This window comes from Varanus komodoensis, unplaced genomic scaffold (genome assembly GCF_004798865.1).
Source record: "Varanus komodoensis strain SLA01 unplaced genomic scaffold, ASM479886v1 scaffold2, whole genome shotgun sequence".
NCBI lineage: Eukaryota > Metazoa > Chordata > Lepidosauria > Squamata > Varanidae > Varanus > Varanus komodoensis.
Genome location: NW_025335568.1, coordinates 69,378,438 through 69,401,798, shown reverse-complemented (window position 1 = coordinate 69,401,798; position 23,361 = coordinate 69,378,438). Strand labels below are relative to the sequence as shown.

At 47.5% G+C, this 23,361-nt stretch overlaps 1 protein-coding gene across 1 annotated transcript in view; it reads right to left on the bottom strand.

Annotated features, from left to right (window-relative positions):
- Positions 1-1,831: 1,831 nt before the first annotated feature.
- REL (REL proto-oncogene, NF-kB subunit) overlaps positions 1,832-23,361 on the bottom strand; it is a 64,003-nt gene continuing 42,473 nt past the window's right edge. The window contains exons 5-10 of the mRNA XM_044428663.1: positions 10,452-10,592; positions 7,935-8,039; positions 7,228-7,440; positions 6,018-6,086; positions 5,343-5,411; positions 1,832-4,082 (exon numbers count right to left, since the gene is read on the bottom strand). Of these exons, the coding sequence (XP_044284598.1) occupies positions 3,277-4,082; positions 5,343-5,411; positions 6,018-6,086; positions 7,228-7,440; positions 7,935-8,039; positions 10,452-10,592 (1,403 nt within the window). The 3' untranslated portion in view covers positions 1,832-3,276. The remainder of the gene's footprint in view (positions 4,083-5,342; positions 5,412-6,017; positions 6,087-7,227; positions 7,441-7,934; positions 8,040-10,451; positions 10,593-23,361) is intronic.

Genomic DNA, 23,361 nt, shown 5'->3' with positions numbered 1-23,361 from the left:
CAGATGCTTAATAAAAGCGATGCTAGAATTAGCTGATCCCTCCAGTGTATAACTCACTGGAGCTGATATTGCAGCTTTTGTATTCGAACGCATCTATCCACATGCAAAGAACATACTTCCTACCCATCATGAAAGAGAAGCCGATACGAGAGCAGAAACACAAGCCAGTCCCACTCACCACTTCTGCGTGCAAAACGTGCCCCAAGCAGTCATCTGCAAGTGAGGGGGCATTAATGAATTTTGCAGGCAGAGCTGAGGATAACAAAGCTAAGCAAGACTCCAACTCCCTTTTTCACACTCTCTGATTGCCTCCTCTTAGTCGGTGCCCATGCACCAGTCTTCCCCAACCTGGTGCTCACTGACCATGCCAGTTGGGGTAGATGGAAGTTGTTATCCAACCATCTAGAAGATGCTTGATTGGGGAAGCCTGCTTGAGAAACATTGCCGAAAACAGACAAGGAAACGGAGCCCAGTAAGAAAAGCCATGGCATTCCCACCACCTCGCAATATATCTAAAGCAGAAACCTTTTCAGTGTGAGAACAACCAGAGAAAAAGCTTGCTCATCAGCATATTTCTGAGCACTAACCATACTATTTTAAAAACAAAGCAACACAATTTTTTAAAAAAGCACCCCCATACTTGTGACAAGAGTGTTCATCAGCTCAATGTGAGAATTCCGGTAATCTCAATTTTAAAAATTATTTCAACACTTTTTACAGGTGTCTCAATTCTTTTCTTTAAAAAAAATTAACAATGACACAGTCATTACCATTATTGATATGTAGATTTGCCTAAATGCAAACAAAATAATACATAATTGTGGACAAAATATCAGTGCTTAAAGCAGCTTTGTGGAGTGATTAGTGGTAAAAACATGCACAAGCAATATTGAATAATTACCAACAGTGTAATCCTATGCAAGTTTCCTTTTGAGTTAATTCCTAGAAACTGCCTATCACTGCATCGTAATATACAGCCTTTACTGTCCAATATTCACATGGGAACATTTAGGACTGAAGTAAACTTCTGATGCTTCATTAGTTAGGGTGCAATTCTATGGCTTCTGGATAACTTCTAGGGCCCACAGGATTCTTTGAGGCCCAGCTCCATGATCCTGCAGCCTCAGAGCTGAGATTCCAAGGGCCAAGCCCCCTTCCGGGCCCTCACCCAGCATGGAAAGAACTGCATGGGCTGCCCCCTCCCCAGGTTGCAACTGGCTCTCAGAGGGGAGGAAGGTGGCCGAGGCTGCAATCTTACACTGTTCCTACTCAGTGTCCCGGGCTCCCTTCTCCCTCGTGCTGAATCCTGACAGCTGGAAACTGGCCCACATTACAGTCCTTGCACTGAATGCTTGCGGCTAATGGATCGCACCCCAAATCTGTCGATTGGAACAACATGTATTTGCACGTGATATAATGTACGTGGTTAAAACGGGTTGAGAGAAATAGTGACGTGTACTTTACTCATTTGGGTATGATGCATAGATCTGTAACAGATGACGCCTCCAAAGCTTATCATGTAATGGAGTTGTGTAAGCAAGAAGGGGAATCAGAAAGCTGGATAAGAATTAATTTGCATTTCTGACATGTTAAGTGTTCAGCTCATCAAAGTGTAAAGAAAAATGCATAATGTACTGTCATGGTATACTGGATAGTGCCCTGCTTTAAAAGTAAAGGTTTCCCCTTGACATTAAGTCCAGTCATGCCTGACTCTAGGGAGCAGTGCTCATCTGTTTCCTGGGCGAGGGAGCCAGCGTTTGTCCACAGTTTCTGTGGCCATGTGGCCGGCATGACTAAACACCGAAGTGCACGGAACGCTGTTAGCTGCCCACCGAAGTGGTACCTTTCTATCCACTTGCATTTGCATGCTTTCGAACTGCAAGGTGGGCAGGAGCTGGGACGGAGCAACGGGAACTCACCCCGTTGTGCAGATTCGAACTGGCGACCTTTCGACCAACCTGCTTTGGAAAGCCTCAATTTGGACTGAGTATGGGTTGAAATGGGAGTAGATGTAGACATAAAAGGTCTTCTGGAGGGAATGAGAGTGGCTTCAATAGAGAACTAGGAGGTTGTTCTTAGATGTGGAGAAGTGTAATTATTTTCTTGCCTTCTGGGAGAAGCAGGATGCTGCATTAACCTTGCCCTGGACATGAAGAGTCTCTTTGCAAGGAGTAACAGAGACTATGCCTTTTTTCAAGGGAGTGAGACCCACTCAGCAGACGGGGACCTGCTGGGAATGATTAGACCCTGCTGCTTTCCGTAACTGCCAAGAGACTTTGGCTTGTGATGTTTGGGCGCAGAATTGTGCTAGGCTGCCCCTTTTTAAAGCTGTATTAATAAATCTTTTCTTGATTGGCTTGGCTTTGTCCAGACATGTCTGGGTTTAAGCGGCAAGACTTGGGCTCTGCACACAGCGTAGCAAGAGGCGTTTTAAAAGAGGCATTCCTGTTGAAAGGCGAGCAGAGAATGCCTCTTTTGAGACATTCATGCAATAATACCATTTTCGTAAGAATGTATGGTGTGCACTCCCAACTATCCAACCCACAACCAGATCAGAACTAAACACTGCTTTAAAAGGGGCTCCTTTTCACCTGCAATTCCACCAAAATGGATGTGCATAACTAGCTCACTTCTTGTGCAGTAATACTCACTTTTAAAAAGTGCTGTAGAATTTACATCGGTACTTATGCAACGAACCATACACACGCAAGCAATTGCTAGACCTTCCTGTGCGAATGCATCGTCTTATATTGAGAGTTTTAAATCATAAATGCCAATTGTGCATCATAGCTGTGAAGTGGGTGACACTTTTTATACCTTTAAATAGCATATATATATTTGGTTTGTCTTGCCTTGGGTCTATTTCATCTGGAACTGTCTTCCCTGGAAAGGCCGGGAAACAAACAAAATTTTTCAGTGTTCGTTGCTTCAGCTAAAAGCATTTTAGCCAAGCATCTGTTATGGAACATGCCGCAAAAGACTATTTAAAAATTAAATAATGTCTCTGCACTAACTTATTGCAGCAGTGCAAGAACATAAACACAAGTAATTGCAATATTGCTTTTTGCAGATTAAAATTGAGAAACTATTCGACCCTAATGAGTTCTTCTATCGGTGATCCTAAAATTGTTGTGGTATTGTTTAAATTTCTCTACATGCTGATTCCCTGAGATGAAATAAGAGTTCTTTTCAGAAGTCGTGGGGAAAACTAATTCTCCCACTGATAGGAATTGGGTACCAGAGTAATAGTCTATGAAGCGTTCTATCGTGGTTTCATCAGTATTCGAAAGAGTTGAGAAACTCTTCATCTTGGCTGCTGTATGGGTTGAAGAACTGGTTATGGGATGTATGGTTTGGGTTCTCAAAAGCAGAGTTGCTTGGTGGTCTCAATTCATGGAAGTTATCCAGATAATGGAAGGAAATTGTCTCCAAACCGCTGGACATGGAATTCAAAGACGAGCTGCAAGTGGGAGCTATTGATGTAACGGGAAGCAGTGCTGGCTGCACCTGCCTCTTGTCTCCTGGATTTAGAACCTGTGCGAAGGATGCCTTTTCCAGGTTTACGCTTGCACACCTGGTGTCTTCCATCTCCATGCAGATGCCGTTGGGCATTGACACATTTGCAGGAGGAACAGCCTGGCTGGGGACTGTGCTGGAGACGCTCTGCATGTCTTGATGAGAGATGGACAGTGATGGTGTTGATGATAATGCTGTCCCTTGGCCATTGGCTGCATTGAGGAAAGCTCTGTAGAAGTTCCTGTCCTTTTGACTGGGCCAATTCAGGCTATTTTCCTGCTCCACCATTGAAGAGCCGCCATTTTGCATGTTGAGATGCAATGCATCTCCCAAGCAGTTGCCTTGGTGCAGGAAATCACCGAGGGTCGAAGGTGAGGAACGCCAGCATGCCGAGAGAGCTCCATCCTGCTTCATGGGGCCCGTCATCTGTAAAGGAGGAGTTGGGCGTCCACTGGGACTGATGTTGTTGATGGAAGTGGGATAATACGACTGGACCGGAGCGGTGTTCACCACGGTCCTCTGTGGCGGGATGACAACCTCAGTTTGAGCGTGATACATGTTTGGTTCTGTAAAGAGGAGATGACACTGCTTAGCAAAGGCAAGGAATGTTGACCTAGCACTTTTACGAGGATTCTGGGACATGGAGTGAGGTTATGGTAGGCTGCCAGGAGGGGGTGGGGCACTGGAGGGGGCCCTGAAAAATCAAGCCCTCCTCTATGCCCCCTCCCTGAGGTCCCCTGCAGGATGAATTTCCCCTTTGCTCTTCCCAGATGTGGAAGGAGAGAGGAACAACGCACGGGAATTCTCTGTCAGAGCCAGAGACACAAAGCGACTTTTCTCAGTTTGTTCCCAGAATAGTATTTTCCACCTTGGGGAACAGGAGTCGAAGTCTGGCAGCTCCTCTGCCTTCCCTCCTGTACTGGCCGTCAGTGCAGAGAGAAAAAAGACGCAGCGAAACCTTCTGGGTCACAAGGCTCAGCTGGGCTTAGGACCAGAGTCCTCAATGACAGAAAAGCGATTCCTTGGGCTACCACTGCTCAGCTGACATGCCTGAACATGCTCTGACACAGTCTTCCTACAGTTACCCATGCAGTGGAAAACTTCCACCAGGATTATGGCAATCTTTTCGAAGTGGGGCTGCCTTTGAAGCTGGTCGGTACACTTTGGTCTGTGCAGAACACCCTGGCTCCTTACTGGGACTGGGCACTTTTGGACGTATCACCCCAGTGCCGTGGCACCAGCGTGGACTGTCTGTCCATTTCTGGGCCCAATTCAAACTGGGGCCACCCAGGCAGCTTAGGGCTGGGCTAGCTGAAGAAGCGCCTTCCCCTTCTGCCCAACCAGTAAGATCCGCTTTGGAGACTCTTCGCTGGATGGCCACCGGGAAAAGAGCCTTCTCTGTGAGTGGCCCCATCTGTGACGTGCCCTTCCCAGGGAAACCGGCCCAGCATCTTCGCTGCCTCTTTAACCAGGGATTCAATTTAAAATCAGCCGCTATATTAATTTGATGGTTATCTTCTCAGTGCTTCTAATATCATAAACATAATTTAACATTTATGTTGATATGTGTACGATCTTTATCATTTTTAATTGTTTGGTGTTATATCTATAAACCACCCTGAAGGCATTTGACAGTCAGATGGCAGAAATCAGATGAAGAAATAGATAATAAGTTGAGCTGTAGCTTTTTAAAAAGCACTTGTTTACACAGTATTTTTTTCTTTTAGAATACACCATCCATATGCAGGAGTTAGGAAGAAAGAGAAGAAAGTGGATATGAGTGGAAGGGGAATTTTAAAAAGAGAAAAGAGGAAAGGAGACTCTACCTTTCTTAATTATCTTTCCCTCATTGGCAGAAGTCTGGAACGCAGCAGCTTTAGGCTTCTCAAATGGACCTGCCAGGCAAAAATATGCTTAGCCCACATATTTCACTAAAAGCAAATGGAGCATCGATCACACCCTCTCATTTCAAAGATCAGGGACGAGGGCCATCAGAAATGGAGCCACTGAAGAGCCCCAAGATACAATAGCGAGGATGCTCACTGGAACGCCGAGGTGAGCGGAAGAATGAAAGCGGAAAACCAGCAACCCCCCACACAGCCCAACAAGGATTAAGTATGTTCAGTTGCTACCAGATATTATCAGTCGCATAAGAGAATTAAGAATGGGGCTGGGAAAATCAAAACTGAGGCAGGGAGTGGCACAGGTCTAGGCGAATCAGGGCTCTTGGTACAGGCTTGTTAGGTTTTCTAATGGAACAAGCACCTGCAATTTAGGCTTAGGGTGACCAAGCAAACCAGGGCAGGCGGGGGCATCTTTGCAGACTGCCCCTCCAAGTGGTGCTGTGCAGTTCGGGTCTCCTTGTCCACGATCCTACAGAGGTGTTTCCATGGCATGGGGGTTTTCCCTGCAGTCACGAGGATGAGTGTTTTGCTAGGAAGGCATGATGAAGCTGTTCAACCTAAGAAGACCAGGGCGGGAGGGGGGAAGAATATGCTTACCGCAGTCTTGCATGAGTTTCTGTAAGCCCGTGGGCGGCCTCTGTTTTTTCGCTTTATGGCCATATGGGTCTGCAAGAAGAGAAGGAAGGTGGCATCAGGGTCAGCAGTCAAGCTGGTCACACATACACCCCGTGCGCACACACGGCGTCCTGGGAATGCTTCCTGAAGCACAGAGGCCAGATGCTGAGTTCTGTTCAATGATGCCAGGGGTGAGGTTGCGGGGGGGTTCCATCCCATAACACCCTTCCCCCTCACAAGCTACCATCCGTAGGGTGTGGCTTAGGGAACCTGCAGAAGTGAGCCAGCCATGGCGCTGCAGCTACGGAACGCTAGAAAAGTCAATCTGGAATCATAAGCCTAATTTGACCAAGTGCCCCTTTCCCCTCAAAACCAAACCCAGCCTGACCCACAAACCTTCTCTGTGGCCACTGCTGCTAAATTCAGAGTTGGCACCATACCAGGTGCTCCATACATCTTGTCCACCCCTGAACTATGTGGTAGGATACAGGAAGACCTCCTCTACAGAATTATTTATTTTTCCATCTAACCCAATAATGCCTACTCTGACTGGCAGCAGCCCTCCAAGATCCTAGGTGGAGGTCCTTTGCACTAGCTGCTCTGTTCCCGTATTTAATTGTCAAGGAGATGCCAGTGATCAAAGTGGATCCCTTCCGTAGGTTGTCTACCACTCTTCCCACCACATTCACACAACCCAAAGAAATTCACACAACTGAAGAGGCCAGCTCCTCTTCAGTTATATATATTCCTTGTCATGACACCCTCAGGCCTGACCAGCAGCTGGTGTTTTCCAACACAAGCTAAACTTTCCATTCTAAATACTGGAAACTAATTTTTCTTCTCTAAAAATCTCTTCTCCCTTTACTCTATGCATGTTTAGACAGAAAAGGGGCCTACAACTTCCAGCATGCCCCATGGCTGTCCAGGGAATGCTGAGAGTTACAGGCCTTTTTTTCTTTACTAAACTTTCTTTGCCATTTGATTGTGTCAAATAGAGTAAATTGATAGGAACAGAAGAGGAAGTTGTCTCTGTGACATCGCAGAGTAGACAGAAAAGGAAGTGGTTCCAGATCTGATTCTCGTGCGTGGAGGAACAAATTTTATCCTTGTGCATGTCAGCACTGATTTGGCAGCACTAGCTAATTTTGTGTTAGCGGATTTATGACCACGTGGCTTTCCAGAGTTCTCATACCTTTTTCCTCAGGTAGGTATCTAAAGTCCATAGGGTCACTGACTTCTTGATCTGAGGGTCTCCGCAGCTGCATCTTCACAGTCACGGGTTCAAAGATGTCTTTGTGAAAGGGAGGCGTCCTAAAGACGATGGCGACTTGACGATGCACATCAGCTTGTGAGAAGACCCCCTTGGCTTCCCAGTCATTCATGAAAAATCTCACTTCAATGTCATCTGAGAGCCAGAAAAACAAAGCATTGGCGTTAACGTGGGAAACCAACAAGCCAAAATGGTTGAGCATGTAAATGACCAAATCAAGGTCTTACTATGTATTTCACAACATCTCCCTCCACAAGTTAATTCTGGCCAGCTTTCCCACAGCCCCAGACAGCAAGGCTGGCAGCCTGGGATGATGGGAGCAGAGTGTGAAAGATGCTAAAGACATCTAAGAAGTTATGATCATTCAAAGTGATCTGGGGAGAAAATAATTCAGCTTCTGTCACAACTGAAAGAAGACCTGATGTCAGGAATGGATCAGGGACCTCCCAAGGACATCCAAACGCCCCTTTTGCTGCAGCATTAACTTCCGTCTCATGCTTGGGTCAGGATCTTAGCCTGCCTTACTCCATGAGGGACAATTAAGGGAACTTAGACTCTTGTGCGGACGACTGGCAGTGGCCTTGATGTTCGTCACCAGCAAAGGAGGAAGTCTGGTACAAGCCGATCACCTTTCTGAACCTTGTCGCAGAGGAGGAAAATTTCATCTCCACCTTTCACACTTCCGCAATTCTTGTTCACACGGCAGATTCTCAGTTCTGCTGAATTGGGGGCACCTAGAGAAAAAAGGGAAACAATGATTGGGGAGTGAGGGGGAAATGGGGTGAGCAGGGAGGGGGAAGCTGTTACCGAAACTCATGCTTTAAAAATAGGTTTGGGGGAAGGAAATGCACTTATGTTATCCGGAGGGTGGGTGAAGCGGAGGACTGCACAAGCTGCAGCAATCAAAGTGCTGAAATCTGGTCTGGAAATGGGACGGAAGGTTTTTCTAGGGCAGAATAATCCACACAATTTGCTAATGGGCTCCTTTAGGTTCACCAGGGATGGACAATTCCACAGGTCCAGGAGCCACGCTGTCCCATCAGGTATCTACCACCTACAGCTCCCACCTCCTGCGAAAGTTGCGGTTTCTGAATTTGCCGTGGTGGCAGCCCACCCAAAATGATTCAGCAACACAGCAAGGCATTCAGGGAAACGGAATCACACTCCACTCCCAAGAGGCCTTGTTCTCTTGAAAACCTCTGGGTTCTTTCCTGCCCTAGCAGCAAGGAATGTGGCCACTTTCAAAATGGATGTAAGGAGGTCCACCTTTGCTTTTAAACGTCCTTCTCTGGAACCATCGAGATGGATCATTCTCTTTTCTTTAATAGAGTCGATTCTGGCTAAGCACAGGGGCAGTTCAGTTTTGTGGGATCAGGTTACCTTAGGAACGGCCTCAGCCTTTTTCGTCTCTGCCCCATCTCTGCCACATGTCCCTGAGGTTCGCCTCTTGCTGCAGAATTTTTGTGTTCAGCTCCCACTTGCCAGAACACTTTCCCAACTGGCATTAGGCAGAAATCCGTGGATGTAATGTCCAGGTGTTTTCTGGAAACGCGTTTCACACGTGCGTTCCCTGCTATATGATCCAGCCGCTTCTGCATTTATTGTGCTGTTCTACTGTGTTTATGCCTTTGTGTTTTGAGCTCCCCATTTTGATACCTTCATGGAAAGCAGTATGGAAATGAATCAATAAATATGCTGGGGGCCAAAGAATGGCTTTTGACAGGGCCTCTGAATTGGGAGTGTGAAGATTCAAGGAGTGATTTCTGGTGTGCTTCCCAACACAACCTCCCCGAGCTAACCATCGAAAGGCATCCCGCAGCTATTTCAACTTTTTCTCCTCAACAGCATTTATCTGGTAAGGAAAAAAGGCAAAGCAGCAGTGGGAAGACACAGGAGGGTCGTGCAGCAGAGGCATCGGCACCGGAACCCCACTACAGAATTCCAGGAATGAGGCAGGCGGGTGGCACGAGAAATGCCTTGCCTGGAAATGCCCGGAGGGTGGGACTGATGTGGACACTGGAGGTACAGAAGAACATGCCACTGAGCAAATCTGAGAATCCAGAGTTTAGATGCAGCACTTTAAAAGAGCAAGATAAAAATTCTACTCCACGTTACTCCGAGTCCTGCAGAAACAATGCACAATGCATGCAAAGCGGGAAGGCAGGACTGCTATGTCCACAGGCCTCGTGTGGCCCACAGAACGTCTGCATGCTGTCTGGGAAGAATTCTGGGAGTTCTCCCAGGAAAGGCCATCACTAACAGTACAGAGGCTGCAACACACAAAAGGCCCCATGTCTGACCCCAGGATCTCCACTTCAGATGGGAAAACTTCCTGCCGGAAGCTAAAATGGTCCAACTTAGTATACAGCAACTCAGCCTGTTCATTCAATAACATTCAAGGTGGAATCCCCTGCCGTTTCTGATCTAAGCCTGGAGGGAACCGGTGGGTTGCAGGGGGTGAGGGACTGAGCCAGTGCTGGGAAGAACCCCTCTGTTTCCAAGTCCTGGATAACTGGCTTGGTGCTGCACACCCAGAACAAAGCTGCACCCCTGGATCCCCGAATAAGTACCAGCTGGAAATGTTTTGTGCTTCCTCTTTCCGGCCGAGTCCAGCAGCAAAGGTGGCGAGAAGATTCATGGCTGGTGGGGAGGATGAGAGCAGTGGCGGTGAAATCGTGCCTTGATGGTTGTCCGCACCCCGGGTGCGGATGGGTGTGCATATATTATGTTACAACAGCAAACTGTTCTGCTTTGACTGAAGACGGGATATCAGAGGGCCCACCATGAACTATTTTAGAGCTCTCAAGTCTTGGCATGTGGCAAACCGCGTCAGTTCGGCCTCCGCCAGTTTTGTTCAGATATGGCTTTCTATTGTGTCGCCATCTTGCACGATTCAGGAAATTCTGCCAGGCAAGGCTGCACCCTTCCCGTACCTTCCAACTGGTAATTTATCACTGGTCCCTCCATCGTGTTTAATGCCACCAACAGAAATAAAATCCATTTCAGATGGAAAGACAGAAGAGTTTTGACTGGTAATGCTTGAAGGAAACCTCATCTGGAAGTGCCTCTGCAAAGAATAACTCCCTAGGGGCCCAAAGAGACAGGCAGGGTGCCCTGCAACGCATCTGTGACTGGAGGACACTTACGGTTGTCATAGATCGGGTTGGAGACGACTGGATGAAGAGGGATCGTGCAGTTGCCATGTTCGTCGCAAATGAAGGCCTGGAAGCAGAGTCTCACGACGTTGAGGTCGTATTCCTCGATGGCCAACAGCTGCTCCTCCGGTACTGCAGAGACAGAGAGAAGCAGGAAAATGAAGGAGCTTTGCACTCAGGGCAAGACAGAGAGCGAGAGAGACCACAAGGAAGCTCGCTGCCAGGAGTCTGGGGCAACCCAATAGCAACCCCTTCCTGGCCAGTGATAACATCTGAAGAGCAGTTGTTTATCACGACCGTCCCTTACCCGTGGCCAAAGAGGGCCCAAAACTGCAGAGAGCCTGACCAACATCTGTATATGCACTCCTGTGTATTTTGCACATGTGCAGAGAAATAAACTCACAAACACGCACAATAACTGGGCTCCAGGAGTTTCTTTTCCCAATGCCAGGGAGAAACAGTTTATCTCAGACTCAACAAACCAGTTATCATTTCCACCAGAAGCAGGTCTTTCTGTAAAGCTGATGAAGATTATTTTTTCTTCTTGTTATTATAATTTCCATTTATATATGGCCAGTTAGCTGAAGCTCCCTGGGAGGCTAACAACAATAAATAAAAACAAGAAAATAAGTACAGATACAGTAAAAAGGCATAAAACTCAATATTTATTTATTTAAAACTTTTCTGGACTGTCCCATTACTGAAGTCTCAGGATGGTTTAACAATACAAAATGTAAACAGTTTTAAACACAGCATCTTAAAATTCAACTAATAATAAAACCCCAATTAAAACAGTCAGGTCTTAAAACATTGGGAAAATAAAAAGGTTTTGGCCTGGTGCCGAAAAGTACAAAGTGACGGTACCAGGCAAACCTCTCTGGGGAGCGAATTCCACAATTGGGGTGCCACTGCAAGAAAGGCCCTTCTTCGGGTGGTCACCCTCCTAATCTCCTTCAGGGAGGGCACCCAGAGAAGGCCCCTGTCCCAGATCTTAAGGGGCGGGCAGGCGCATATGGAAGGAGACGCTCCTTCAGGCATCCTTTAGGGTTCTGCAACATCTACATGAAGCTCAACCCACCAAATCTCTGCTTAGAAAGGACTAGCAAGCAGTCGAGGTAGAAAACGTGTTGGAAGCCCCGAAGTGGAGCCCGTTCCGAACAGGATCCAAGTCTGGGGTTTGAGGGACTGAGCAGCTTGACCTGGAAAAGATCAGTCCTGTCCAGGATGCTACCAAATTTCAAAGGCTCTGAATTCCTGACCCCTTTGGATTGAAAAGGTCCCAGATTGGGGGTTGAACCCGAACCAGAGTGCCCAGGGCACCCTGCAGCATCAATTCTGCTTTGGTTCAGCTTTCCCAGTCCAGCTTGGGAAGGTGGGAACACATAACTCAAGCTTGGGCTAAGCTGAGCACCTTTGTACCAACCCAGCTCATCCCATTACGCCCAGCCAGTATGGCCAGTGATGGGTGCTGTGGCCCAACATTTCTGGGGGCTGTGGACTGGGGCAGGCTGCATGGCAGAGGCTGACCAGATGAGTGTCGCAGCTAAGTGAGTGGGAAACTTTCAGGAACTGATCGCCAGTACACCGGGAAGGGGGGCTTCCTCCTGTGGCTCCCCCCATCCTGAACGATTCCTCATAACCTCCAACTTGCCAGACACTTCCTCAGATCCGGACTTTCAGGAGCATCTAAAATCAATCTTCTGACCCCAACCTCGCACTGCGCCTTTATTAGCGGCCACAAGTGACATTTAAGAGGCAAACTGTTACTGACACGGTGCTAATAAAATGTACATGTTTCCGCAAAGAAAAAATTGCTTCCGTCACAGTTGTGGTCCTACCTACACAACATGTGAGGATGTGACACTTCTCCCACTCAGTTTGCTACTTTTTTCTTAATGGTGGGGAGGAAGTGAGGGTTTCTCCTCTGCTGTAGCCTCTCCGACAATCGCAGTTCTAATAAGCAGATATCTCAAGATCTCCTATTTTCATGGTACTGAGTCCCGTATGCAAGGGCTGTGGGTATTGTTCCCCAAAGGAAAAAAAAGAACTTTGCTTATTTCAGCAGTAAATATTTGCATAGGTCATGGTGCAAGGTAAAGAGGTACAGAACTCAAGCCTGTGGACCCAATCCTGCCTACTTGGGCTCCCAGTCCAGGCCTTGGGGTTTCTGCACAGGACGGTGCTACCCCCATCCCCCCCATCAACCATCTGGTCCTTTAACATGGGCTTTCTTTGCATTCTAGAATGTTGCAACACCTCCTCCATGAGGTCTATCTGCTTGCAATAAAGGTTTTAAGCTGCAGCATGTTTGCTTTGTAGGTATTTGCCCCTGTGCTGTTTTGTCCCTCCAAGAGCTCCCCCATGAACCTCTCAGACTGAAAGATGTTCAAGGGGTACTTCCAGGGACAAAAGGTTGCAAATGCTACCACTCAAACAACATATTGTGCAGCTAGTCTGACTTTTCCTCTAAACTGAGAACTGGTGGATATGGGTGGGAAGGTACTGCTGTCCGTGTCCAGTTTGGCGTTTCCTGCATGCAGCAGAAGGAGCACTGTGGGTCAGATTGGGCTCAGGATATGTGAGAAGTCTCCTTACGATTTTGAGGGGAAGGAAACAAGAGAAGGAATAAAACTCAGAAAGGTTATAAATGGAAGGCAACAACACTATCTGGACACCACCATTATCACCCCGTGAAATTGCAGGAATGAGGCAAGACTAATGCACAGTGGAAGAATAATCAGGACGTATCCCTAGTTCCCCGTATAGAGGAGTGTTTTTCGGGAAACATAAGCTTAAAGGCAGAGGCGTTCAAACTCTGTTCCCAGGAACTCTGGGTTTCCTTGGAAGTTCATCCGAGGGCCATTGCTGAGAAGATCTGAAGGAAAGGCCCTGAAAGACAGCTCAGTCCTTCACAATTGCTCTTCCCCGTGGTGTGTATCTCCGGGGAAGGAGGTTTTGGGTGCGTCCCTAGGCAGCAACCACCAAGGCTAGAATCCCCGGAGAGCCAAGCGTACAACCTAGAATGCTCTAGCACCTGTGCTAAGAGCTCCTCCAAAGCAAGCAATTCTGAAACACGCTGGAGGAGGAAGAGTTAGAACAGAACCTGTGTGTTCCTTGTATTATGTATTGATATTATGCATTGCATTATGCAATATATCATTGTATTAAGGTTTGTTTTGATTTTGTATCGCTTACAGTTAAATATTGTATTGCTTGATTGTATTGCTCTAATGTATTATCGTATTGTTATGGAATATGTATTATTTTGTTCTATTGTAAGCCACCCAGAGAGCCCATAAATGAATGAAGGAATGAATGCCGTCTGAACACAGCTGCAGCCTGCACCTGCTCAGGAAAGAGAGTGCTACTGATGTTATTTGTGGCTTATACCTCTGGCTAGGCCTAGAATTGCTCGAGAAGACCCTAACCTTGCGAAGAATAGCACCAGAAGTCCCCAACCCATGCAACTGCTCCTGGGTTTTGAAAGAAATAAGCAAACATCCGTACCCACTGCAGGCAGAGCTGCGTTCTCACAGGAATCCGTTTTGTTCCATACGGACTGTGGTGGGATTTAGGAAAGGTGAGAGGGACGGGAAAAACTGCCAGGGGCCAGCATGCCCCTGTGCTGTGCAGTCCTCTTGAGCTTTCAAATGAGAGTAACGAGTCTCCCCACACCAAAGGCAATGCAGCAAGACCTTGCCGAAGGCTGTCTGAAAGAACAGGAAGTGCGCGGACGCGCTGCAGAGTTCTTGTGCGGCTCCCATCCATTTTGATACAGAGCAGAACGTCTCAGTGGATCGTGCCCAACTGAATAGCGGGTCAGCAGTGCTTCACGTGGGAAAGCTCCTGCCGTGGGATGCCGGCCGTTCCTTCTACCGGGAAAGTAGGCGTTAAAATGGCAAACGCATTTTGGGAGGAAGCATAAGATGATGCGCGGGGCGGTCCGGTGTGGTCTTGGAGTTACAGTGGGCAGCTGGATATAATGCTGGCTCAGTGTGCAGCCGCCAGGGAATTGGCAAATTCCACGTGAGGCCTAATTTGGAAAGGGAGTACAATTGCCAAGGTGATCCTGGCCTCACACAAAATTACACGGCAATATTGTGACCATATTCTGGCCATTGCACAGAAAAGGAAGCTGCTGATTTGGAAAAGGGCAACTGAAAAGGTCGAGGGGCTGGAGCAATTGCCCCATGAGGAAAGAGACTGGTTAGCCGAGGGGGGAAAAATGTAAGAAGAGATCCGGTAGGTTTGCACAATTAGAAAGGAGAGGGTGGATCCCTGAGTGCCAGTGTGGTGTTGAGTGTGAAGGACTGGGAACCTGTGAGGTCTGGGTTCTAGTCTCTGCTCAGCTATGAAGCTGAGTAACTCACTCTAGCCTAGCCCACCTCACAGGGTTGTTGTGGGGATATCATGGAATGCAGGAGGACTGTATAAGGCACTTTGGGTTCCTCAAAAGAGTGGGGAAGGGCAAGATATAAATGAAATATTGATGATGATGATGATATCTCCCATGACACTAGAAGCTGGGATCATCCTACGAAGCTGCATGGTAGGAGATTCAGAACAGAGCAAGAGAAAGAGTTGTTCACACAACACTTGGCTAACCTCTGCAACTCAATTCCACAAAAGGGAAGCAAAAAGCACTGGATGGCTTTAAAAGGGAACTGGTGAAAGAGGCTATATAGGGCTACTAGTCCTGATGGCGCTGTGCTATCCCCAGAGGCATTATGCCTGTGTGCACCAGCAGCTGGGGAGCATGGGCAAGAGGGTTCCAGAAGCAACTGGCTGGCCACTGTGTGAAAGGCTAGGGGAACATTAGATTCACACAAAGTGCTGTGCACCCAAAGCTATAATCCTTCCTTGGGGTCCCCTACGGAAGCTTCAACAACTCTGCAGCAAGGCGCCTCTCTTTAAGCCCCATTCTTAAAATAGTGATTTATTATTATTTTTTTTAATCTGCAGCTCAAAAAGAGGAAGAGCATTTTCCTTGGGTTATTTTTAAATTCCACTTCCTATTGCAAAAACAAAATAGTGAGCACTCATTCTTTCCTTTGCTGTCCCTGTTACGGCATCCACACCAAACGCCGACTCCGTCCATCCCTCGCAGTCAGGTAGGCCAACGGTGCTGTCCCCATCTTGCAAGCAGGGAACGGCGTGTGCCGTGAAAGACCATGCAGCACATCTATGTGCTGTGAAGCAGGGACAGCCCAAAATACTTCGCCGCGAAGTCTTTCGCAGGCGACAGCTGCAGTTTCCTGTCTGCAGAAAGGTGCTTCCTCATCAGAGCTTGAATTCAGAGAGCGCTTCTCCAAACATCAGATGTGAAGCAGGTACTACAAGAGGAATCGCACCTCTTAAACTCTATCCTGTGCCAATGTTGTTATCAATACTACGGGGTTTATAACCCCATGGACTGCCGGGAAACTCTGCGAGAAGGCAGCCTAGCCTCTGGAGGAACAAGGCCTCCACCCTGGCTTCTAGGCATGAGCAGAAAGCACTGGGGGACCAGATTCTAGCCATCTCTCTCCCCTTGCTTGCTGTTTGTCCACCTCTGCAGTTGTTATGACAGCCACTGTGCATTTTGCTGGGGGTGTGGCAGCCACTGGAGAGGTGGCTACAGCCTTCGCAAGATGCGTTATTACCTAGTGGCTGGTGTGGATGCCAACAGGCCCCTGGCACAGTGCTTCCAAAGGGCCCGAGCTGCTGCCAAAGTGCCCCCCCCACTGGCAGGAGACCGCCCCCCTCACTGCCGCCGCCCCCTCCACCAAAGCTGAGATCCCCTCCACACTCAGTTGGCCAGCTGCAAAAGCTCCCCACCTGCCTGAAGCCACCCACGGATGCTCCTTCCTTCTCATTTTCTTTTTTTTGATGGGTGGGGAATCTGGGTAGCGAAATCTGGCTGGCTGCAGCCCCCAGAGATGCGATGCAGAGCCAGAAAGAGAGAAAGTGCAACTGGCCAGCCTCATTCTGGGACTTTTACAGGGTGTCCAGAAGACAGTGTCTTGCATCTGAGAGCCTCTTCTTTTTCCCAGTTTCTTCAGCCTCTTTTTTACCATGGTAATTCCGTAAAGGTGGGAAAGACAAGAGTATTTTCATAACATCTTCTGATTAGGAGCACAAAGATGCCTCCGTCTGGGAGCCCCAAGTGATGGAGGAAGATTGGGTGACACAGGGATGGGGAAGTTAATTTGGTTTGCATTTTATTTTCACACTTTCAAATGTGCATGCAAACTGGCATTCAGTAAACCTTTAGCACTCATACTTTTCTGAATTTTTATTGTCTCCAGTTTAAAAAAAGTATATAAAGGTGCATATATTCGGGAGATGGGTGTGCCAACATCCAGTTAGTAGAGAAATAACATTTTAAATGCAATATTGGAAAGCCACTTAAAAAAAATTCATAGCAGGCAAAATGGCATACCAAAAAAGCAGGTGCTAGGAGAATGGCGCACGGGTCTTTTTCCTTTTCAAGGAGCAGCCATGGGGGGGTCAGAATTGAGACTGGGACACCCCCTCCAAGTATAGGACATATCCAAGAGCAACCCCTGAAGCTGCCAGTTGGCACCATGCTGGGATCAGAGCACGGAGTAGAGAGCTAAAACCACCCTCCACACAGGCCACAGTCTTGACCCCAATTCCCCCACGGCTCCAGAGTCACTCGTGGACGGGCGATGGGGCAGAACATATGCGGTGCAGGCCAAATGTTTCAGGTTCGGTCCCCAGCTTCTCCAGGTGCAATCATTCCTGGAAGCCTGGAGAGGTACTGCTGGTCCATATCAACTATTCTGAATTAAATGGATCAAGGATCTTCCTCAGTATAATTCCGCTTCCTAATTTCATATGAGAAGTGTGTATTTACCTATCAAATTTGTTTCATGCCTGTTTCCCTGCAAGGAACCCCATGTGGCAGATAACCTTTGCCCCCCTTTCCATTTTGTCCTCACAACAACCAGGCGATGTAGGTTCGACTGAGTTGGTGACTAGCCAAAGGGAACCCAGGGAGCATCATGCTAAGTATTTATTTATTTAAAGTTTGTATAGGCTGTCCCCTTGCTACATAGCCTCGGGACGGCTCACAGAAACAAATAAATAAAACAACAACAATTACAATTAAAACCTGGAAACACACTGGCTGCACAATTAAAATATATATTAAAAGTAGGGACTAGAACCAGGACCTCCTGGGCCCAGTCCTGCACTCCAACCACTAGGCCAGCTGGTCTGGGCAGGGAACTGCCTGGGTCATGCTCACAGCACTGTCTGGGCCTGGATTCTCTACAAGCAGAGGCGTTCGCATCTTTTGTGGGGCAAGCAAAAGCTGCAATTTGCCTTTAAAACAAAGCATACAGGTAGCTCGTTGGGTCCTGTGATCCTGGGATGCTTCCGAAAATGAGATTTAGCCTCACAACAAGGCACCCTCCCCCGGACTGCACCCCTGAATTCTGGCAGAAAGTTGTTGGCTATCCTGGGGAGGTTGGAACCAGCCCCCACTGGGTCCTGGAAGGGGACATTATCTCCTGGATTCATAGAGGTTCCCATCTCAGTTAAGATGCTCAAGGTGTTTCCGATGCACTACCAAGCCTATCCCAACTTTTTTCCATAATGCATTCTCTGCAGAAGGAAACAAGAGCGAATGAAATGGGGTGGGGGGGGGATGGGAGGGTTCCAAGTGGAAGATAGCGGGGAACGAAACTGCCCCCTCCCTGCAAATTCTGTGAATGAGGCAAAGCAGTCGTACAATGGAAGCCGCAGCTTGGAAGCACCTTTAGCGGGGGAGAAATATTTTCATGGTTTGATGCTTACGAAAAAAGGAACAAGCATGCGTGTGTTTCTGTGACGATCTCAGGAGCCTTTCCTTGGTGTTTGTAAATAGCCACACCCACACCAGCAGTCTTCAAACCACGGTACAACGCAAGACCACAAATTTCCTGTCGCTCATACTACTGCATACTACTGCTGTACAAACCTCGTGTGGCCAAGTCCTTCCCCACCTAGCTCTTTTTTTACCTTTTGCAAGCACTAAGCTTCGCAAAATGGAAAAAAAAAAACCTTCTGGCTGAGGCAAAGAAGCAAAAAGAAAGCCTGTAAGAGATGGGAGAAAGTATTTATTTTTGTTTACCAAAAGCCTGCATCCTTCTGTGAATACGCATACAGGCTCCGGGGTGGCCAATACTTTTCTAGTTCCTGCTCGTGTGCTTTTAAGAGCAATGTGAGCAAGGTTGATTTTGCTGATCTCTGTGCTGTGATGAGTTTTACCTGCTGATTTCGGCAGGTGAAAGAGCTCTTAAGGCAGCGAGAGAAGAAGGGTTAATGCTGAAGGAAGCTGGGCAGTAAGTGGGGAAAGAAAGACACTGGAAGAGGGCCCACAGTGCCAGCACTGGGATTGCAGAAACCCGTGGCCATTCCCACCCCCTCACCTCCAGGAAAGACCTGGAGCATGCAAATGCAGAATGTTCCAGTTGTGGATGCTGACGCAACTGCCAATAAGATGACATGCGCATGGCGGGCATGTCGTGAGCGGAGCCAGCTGGAGCTGGGGGTCAGACTAGATGGCCCGGGAGACCCCTCCTGACTCGCTCTGTTTCTATGTTTCTAAGTTAACAAAAGATTTGGAAAATCTCCCACTTCAGATGCATTGTGCAAAGACTAACAACACTTCAGAAGTGATGCATGGGAGGAATTGGCTCTCCAGGTCAGAATTTATGTCTTCAAGTGTATTGCCAGCAAAACAAAGGGCTTTTTAGTTGTATACCCTAAGTGCACAGACACAACTTGCAATTAAGAACTGCTTGAGCATGGACATGTGTCCTACTTTACAGAGGACTCTATTTGGAAACACTCAAAGGACAGTCCTCTATTTCAAGGCACCCTCTATTCGAAGGACTGTCCAGTCCAAGTTTGGTTTCAAGATAAAGAACCCTAAGAAGGGAGGACCAGGGCCTTGACATGGCCCGTCGACAATCATCTGAGCAGGATATTGGGCACCCAGTTCCAGGCTTCCAGAAATACAATCAGATGCACTGTATTTCTTTTTCAATTAGAGTAATCATTTCCAAACATGCACCCATGCGGATTTTAAGCATACGCAAATGTGATGCCCATCTGTGTTCCTTTGACCTCTCCTTTGATGATCCATAAGTTGCTGCTCTACTCACCAACCTGGTTGCAAACTCCCGGACTTTGCTCCTGCCTCCAACAACGGGCTCATCTCGGGACTTAGCTCTACCCAATGACACAAAAGTCCCCACCCCCACATCTTGCTCAGACACCGGATTTTCTGTTTCAAGAGAGGGCAACCTTAGCTCCAGCCCCTGGGGTGACTTAGTCAAGCCTGGTGTTTGGGGCGCATCAGCCTGCCCCCGGCTGGCACCGCACCTCACTGGAGACGCAAGCATCTTGCAGCTGCGAGGGACGAGGCCTCATGGGTCCCATCAGAGGCAGTCCTGCATGCTTCCAGCCTGCTGAACCCCAACGAAGTCAGTACTGTGGCATTCCCCAGGCGACATATTGGATCACAGCCTACATGTTCTTGCGTTCAACATCAGTCTAATTTGCCCCTTTTGTGTCAGTGGGCCTACTCTAAGCTTGGCCTAATGTTGGAAACAAGCCACTGTTCTCAAGTTGGGGCAATGGCTTACCAACAGACACCATCCTCCCTCAGGATGGACAGCTTGATTCCCCCATCTCTGATGCTTGGGGGAGATGAAAACGTAAAGGGCAATTCTGACTCATCCTATTTTTTCTGTTATTTAGGCAGTCCTTAGTCACTCTGACAAGCAGCTAGGAATAAACACATTTTTAATTTGGACAGACTGAAATCCACGCTTTGCACGCACATACACGGAGCTGGCTCCCAGGTCTCTAGAGAGAGAGAGACCTGACCTGGGCAGGAGTCCTTGGCTCAGTCTGAGCTCCCGTTCAGTGGGTCCCCTGCCTCGCTGTGGAGCGTTTTCAGGGAGTTGGAGGGGCTGCCAAGCAAAGGAGGGTGCCCTGCAGATGGATTAGGAGTAACCTGGATTTATTTCAGGCTCATTAGGAATTTATTTTAAATTCCCAGGGAATCCATTTTAAAACTGGTTAGGGATAAATTGGGAAGTTCCGCCACAAAACAACATAGTAATGGCATTAATAACAGAACAGCCCCTGGTCTCTATGGGTGCTCCCAAGCCTTGAAAGTGACTAATCTAGCAAGCTCTGTGACATGCGGCAAATCCAGATCCCCCTTAGCTCAGACCCAGGACTTGTAGCCCACCACAACCATTTGTTACGCTCACACACTGTCATAGGTGCCAGGCCCAAATTATCCACGTACACATTCTTACACTCACAGCACTTACACCCACTCTTCCCCCCCCCCGAACGAACACCAAATGTAGCACCTCCCAACATGAGGCTCACACAGTCCCCCCTTTCAACCACACGCCCAAATACTCCATGACTCACCCATGAGAAAAGTTGCCCCCACCCCAAACGCCTCCTCGCTTTTTGGGCGCAGACTCCCACATCGCTCCCCCTTCTCTCCATCACCTCCACCTCAATCGCCACATAGATTCAAACAATTATAGCTGCACAAAATTACAGGTTGCAGTATCAGAAAACACCTTGATAGACTGTCCACCTTCTTTTCTGAAGTGCCCAGTGCGTATTCTGCTGGTTAAGAAGGAGTTGTCAACCCATGAAAAAGAAGGGAGCACCAGAGTCTATATTCTAAAGGGGTAGATTCTCTGTACTGTCTGACTTGTCTTCCCTTTGCATCTTCTCCCTTTAATTCATTCCTCCAAGCTTTGGGCTCCATCTCACTTTCCCCTGGACTGATTTTTATGTGAGGAAAAAATCTGCCTATCTGCCCTTCTCTTTTCTCCATTCTTCACTGTAATGTTCCCTTTCTGGTTTCCTCTTTCCCCCTTCTTCTTAATTTTCTTACTTTACTTCTTTATTTAACCGCTCTGTGTTTCTCTTTTGCCCTTTTCATTAATATCTCTTGCTCCTACTTCCTTCTCCACAGCATATTTCCAACCTCCTACTCTCATTCTTTGCTATATGTGCGATTGCTTCTCCCACTCTTTAAAGTGACCTTTTCTTGACCTTCTTTCATTCAATAATAATTATCCTATTTCCCTTTGACTTTTCACTTTTGAACATCTTGTTCTTATTTCTGCTACCATATTATTTGATGCCTTACATTCTGATTTTAATTCTTGTTCTTCCACTGAAACTGTTCACCGTGGTTTGAATGATCAAAGTGACTAAATCACATGCTCAGTTTTCTGTTTCCTTTTCCTTGATTTAACTTCACTTTACGCAATTACTGCTGTCCTTCTTCTTCATTACGCTCCTTCCAGTTTGGTAGACAGATACTATTTGGCCTCTTTCTTATTTACGAACTTTCTTTTTCTGTATCCATTCCTGGGATTTCACCTTCTTTCTCCCTTTCAGCTGGAATTTCTCAAAAACATCTCAAGCTTTCTCTTCTTTTAAGCTTCTTCCCCTTGGTCCTGTTTTTCATACTTTAGACACACATTCTCATTTCTGTGCCAATGACCTGACCCGTATTTCTTCATTTTTCTTCCTGTCTCTTTTCTATTTCTAACCTTGACTTGTTATATAACCCTCTGTCTGACTGCAAAGTGCTCACTAGCTTAAGTTATCCAACAGTTTTTGCAAACAGTGGTTCCTAGCACTAAGACTCAAAAGGCATCGCATGGCAGTGATCCTACTGTTTCCCCCTTGACACATTTTTTCTAGTAAGAAGAAAAATCAAGAGTAGTGGGACTGGAAAGGGGAGCTACCAATGGAAGAAGTCCTCATCTAGACCACCTGTAAATTTTCACAAATGCAGCAGGGGTGAATGCAAAGTAAACGCCTCATTTGCAACCAGCCTAAATTCCTGCAGTCAGTCCACAATCTGCCTCTAAACCCAAGTTGCAATTTGCTGGCTCCCCAATTTTGTGAGATTATTCAAGTGGCAGCAACACAGCCTGGCTCATTTCCTTCTGAATTGGGATGGAATGTGGCCGCTGGGGCATTTTTGCAAGGGAGAGAAAGAGGACTGCCCCCGAGTTAGTGTCTCCAGGTCACACCTCCAAGGCTGTGGAGATGCAGCTGTGCCCCTGGCAACCTTCAGACACATTCTGGAGGAGGAAGGTCTGATGCCTACAGGCAGACCCATGGGCACCCATTGCCCAACAAGGGCTTAGCCAACACTGCTGAATCAACCCCATGCGAACTGGCACAAGAACATGGGTGGTGACTCAGCTTACAAGGATCTTAATTTGGAAGCCTTTTTTCGCATGTCGTTGGAGCCTGTAAGAACTCTGTCACCTTTACTATGGTCTTGCATATATTTGTTTTATGTTACACAACTTCCTCTTCTCAAGTCATATGATCAGACAAACCATACTTGGTCCACTCCCTCCTATATCAACATACTCTGTAAACTTTAGTGGCAGATTTTATTTTCCTGGGCTACAAGATCACCGCAGGTGGGGACTGCAGCCAAGAAATTAAAAGACGCTTGCTCCTGGGGAGGAAAGCTATGGCGAATCTAGACAGCATACTAAAAAGCAGAGACATCACCCTGCCAACAAAAGTGCGTATAGTCAAGGCTATGGTTTTCCCAGTTGCAATGTATGGCTGTGAAAGCTGGACCATAAGGAAGGCTGAATTCAAAAGGATTGAGGCCTTTGAATGGTGGTGCTGGAGGAGACTCCTGTGAGTCCCTTGGACCACAAGGCGATCAAACCGGTCAGTCCTAGAGGAGATCAACCCTGACTGCTCTTGAGAAGGCCAGATCCTGAAGATGAAACTCAAATACTTTGGCCACCTAATGAGAAAGAAGGACTCCCTAGAGAAGAGCCTAATGCTGGGAACAATAGATGGCAAAAGAAGAAGGGGACGGCAG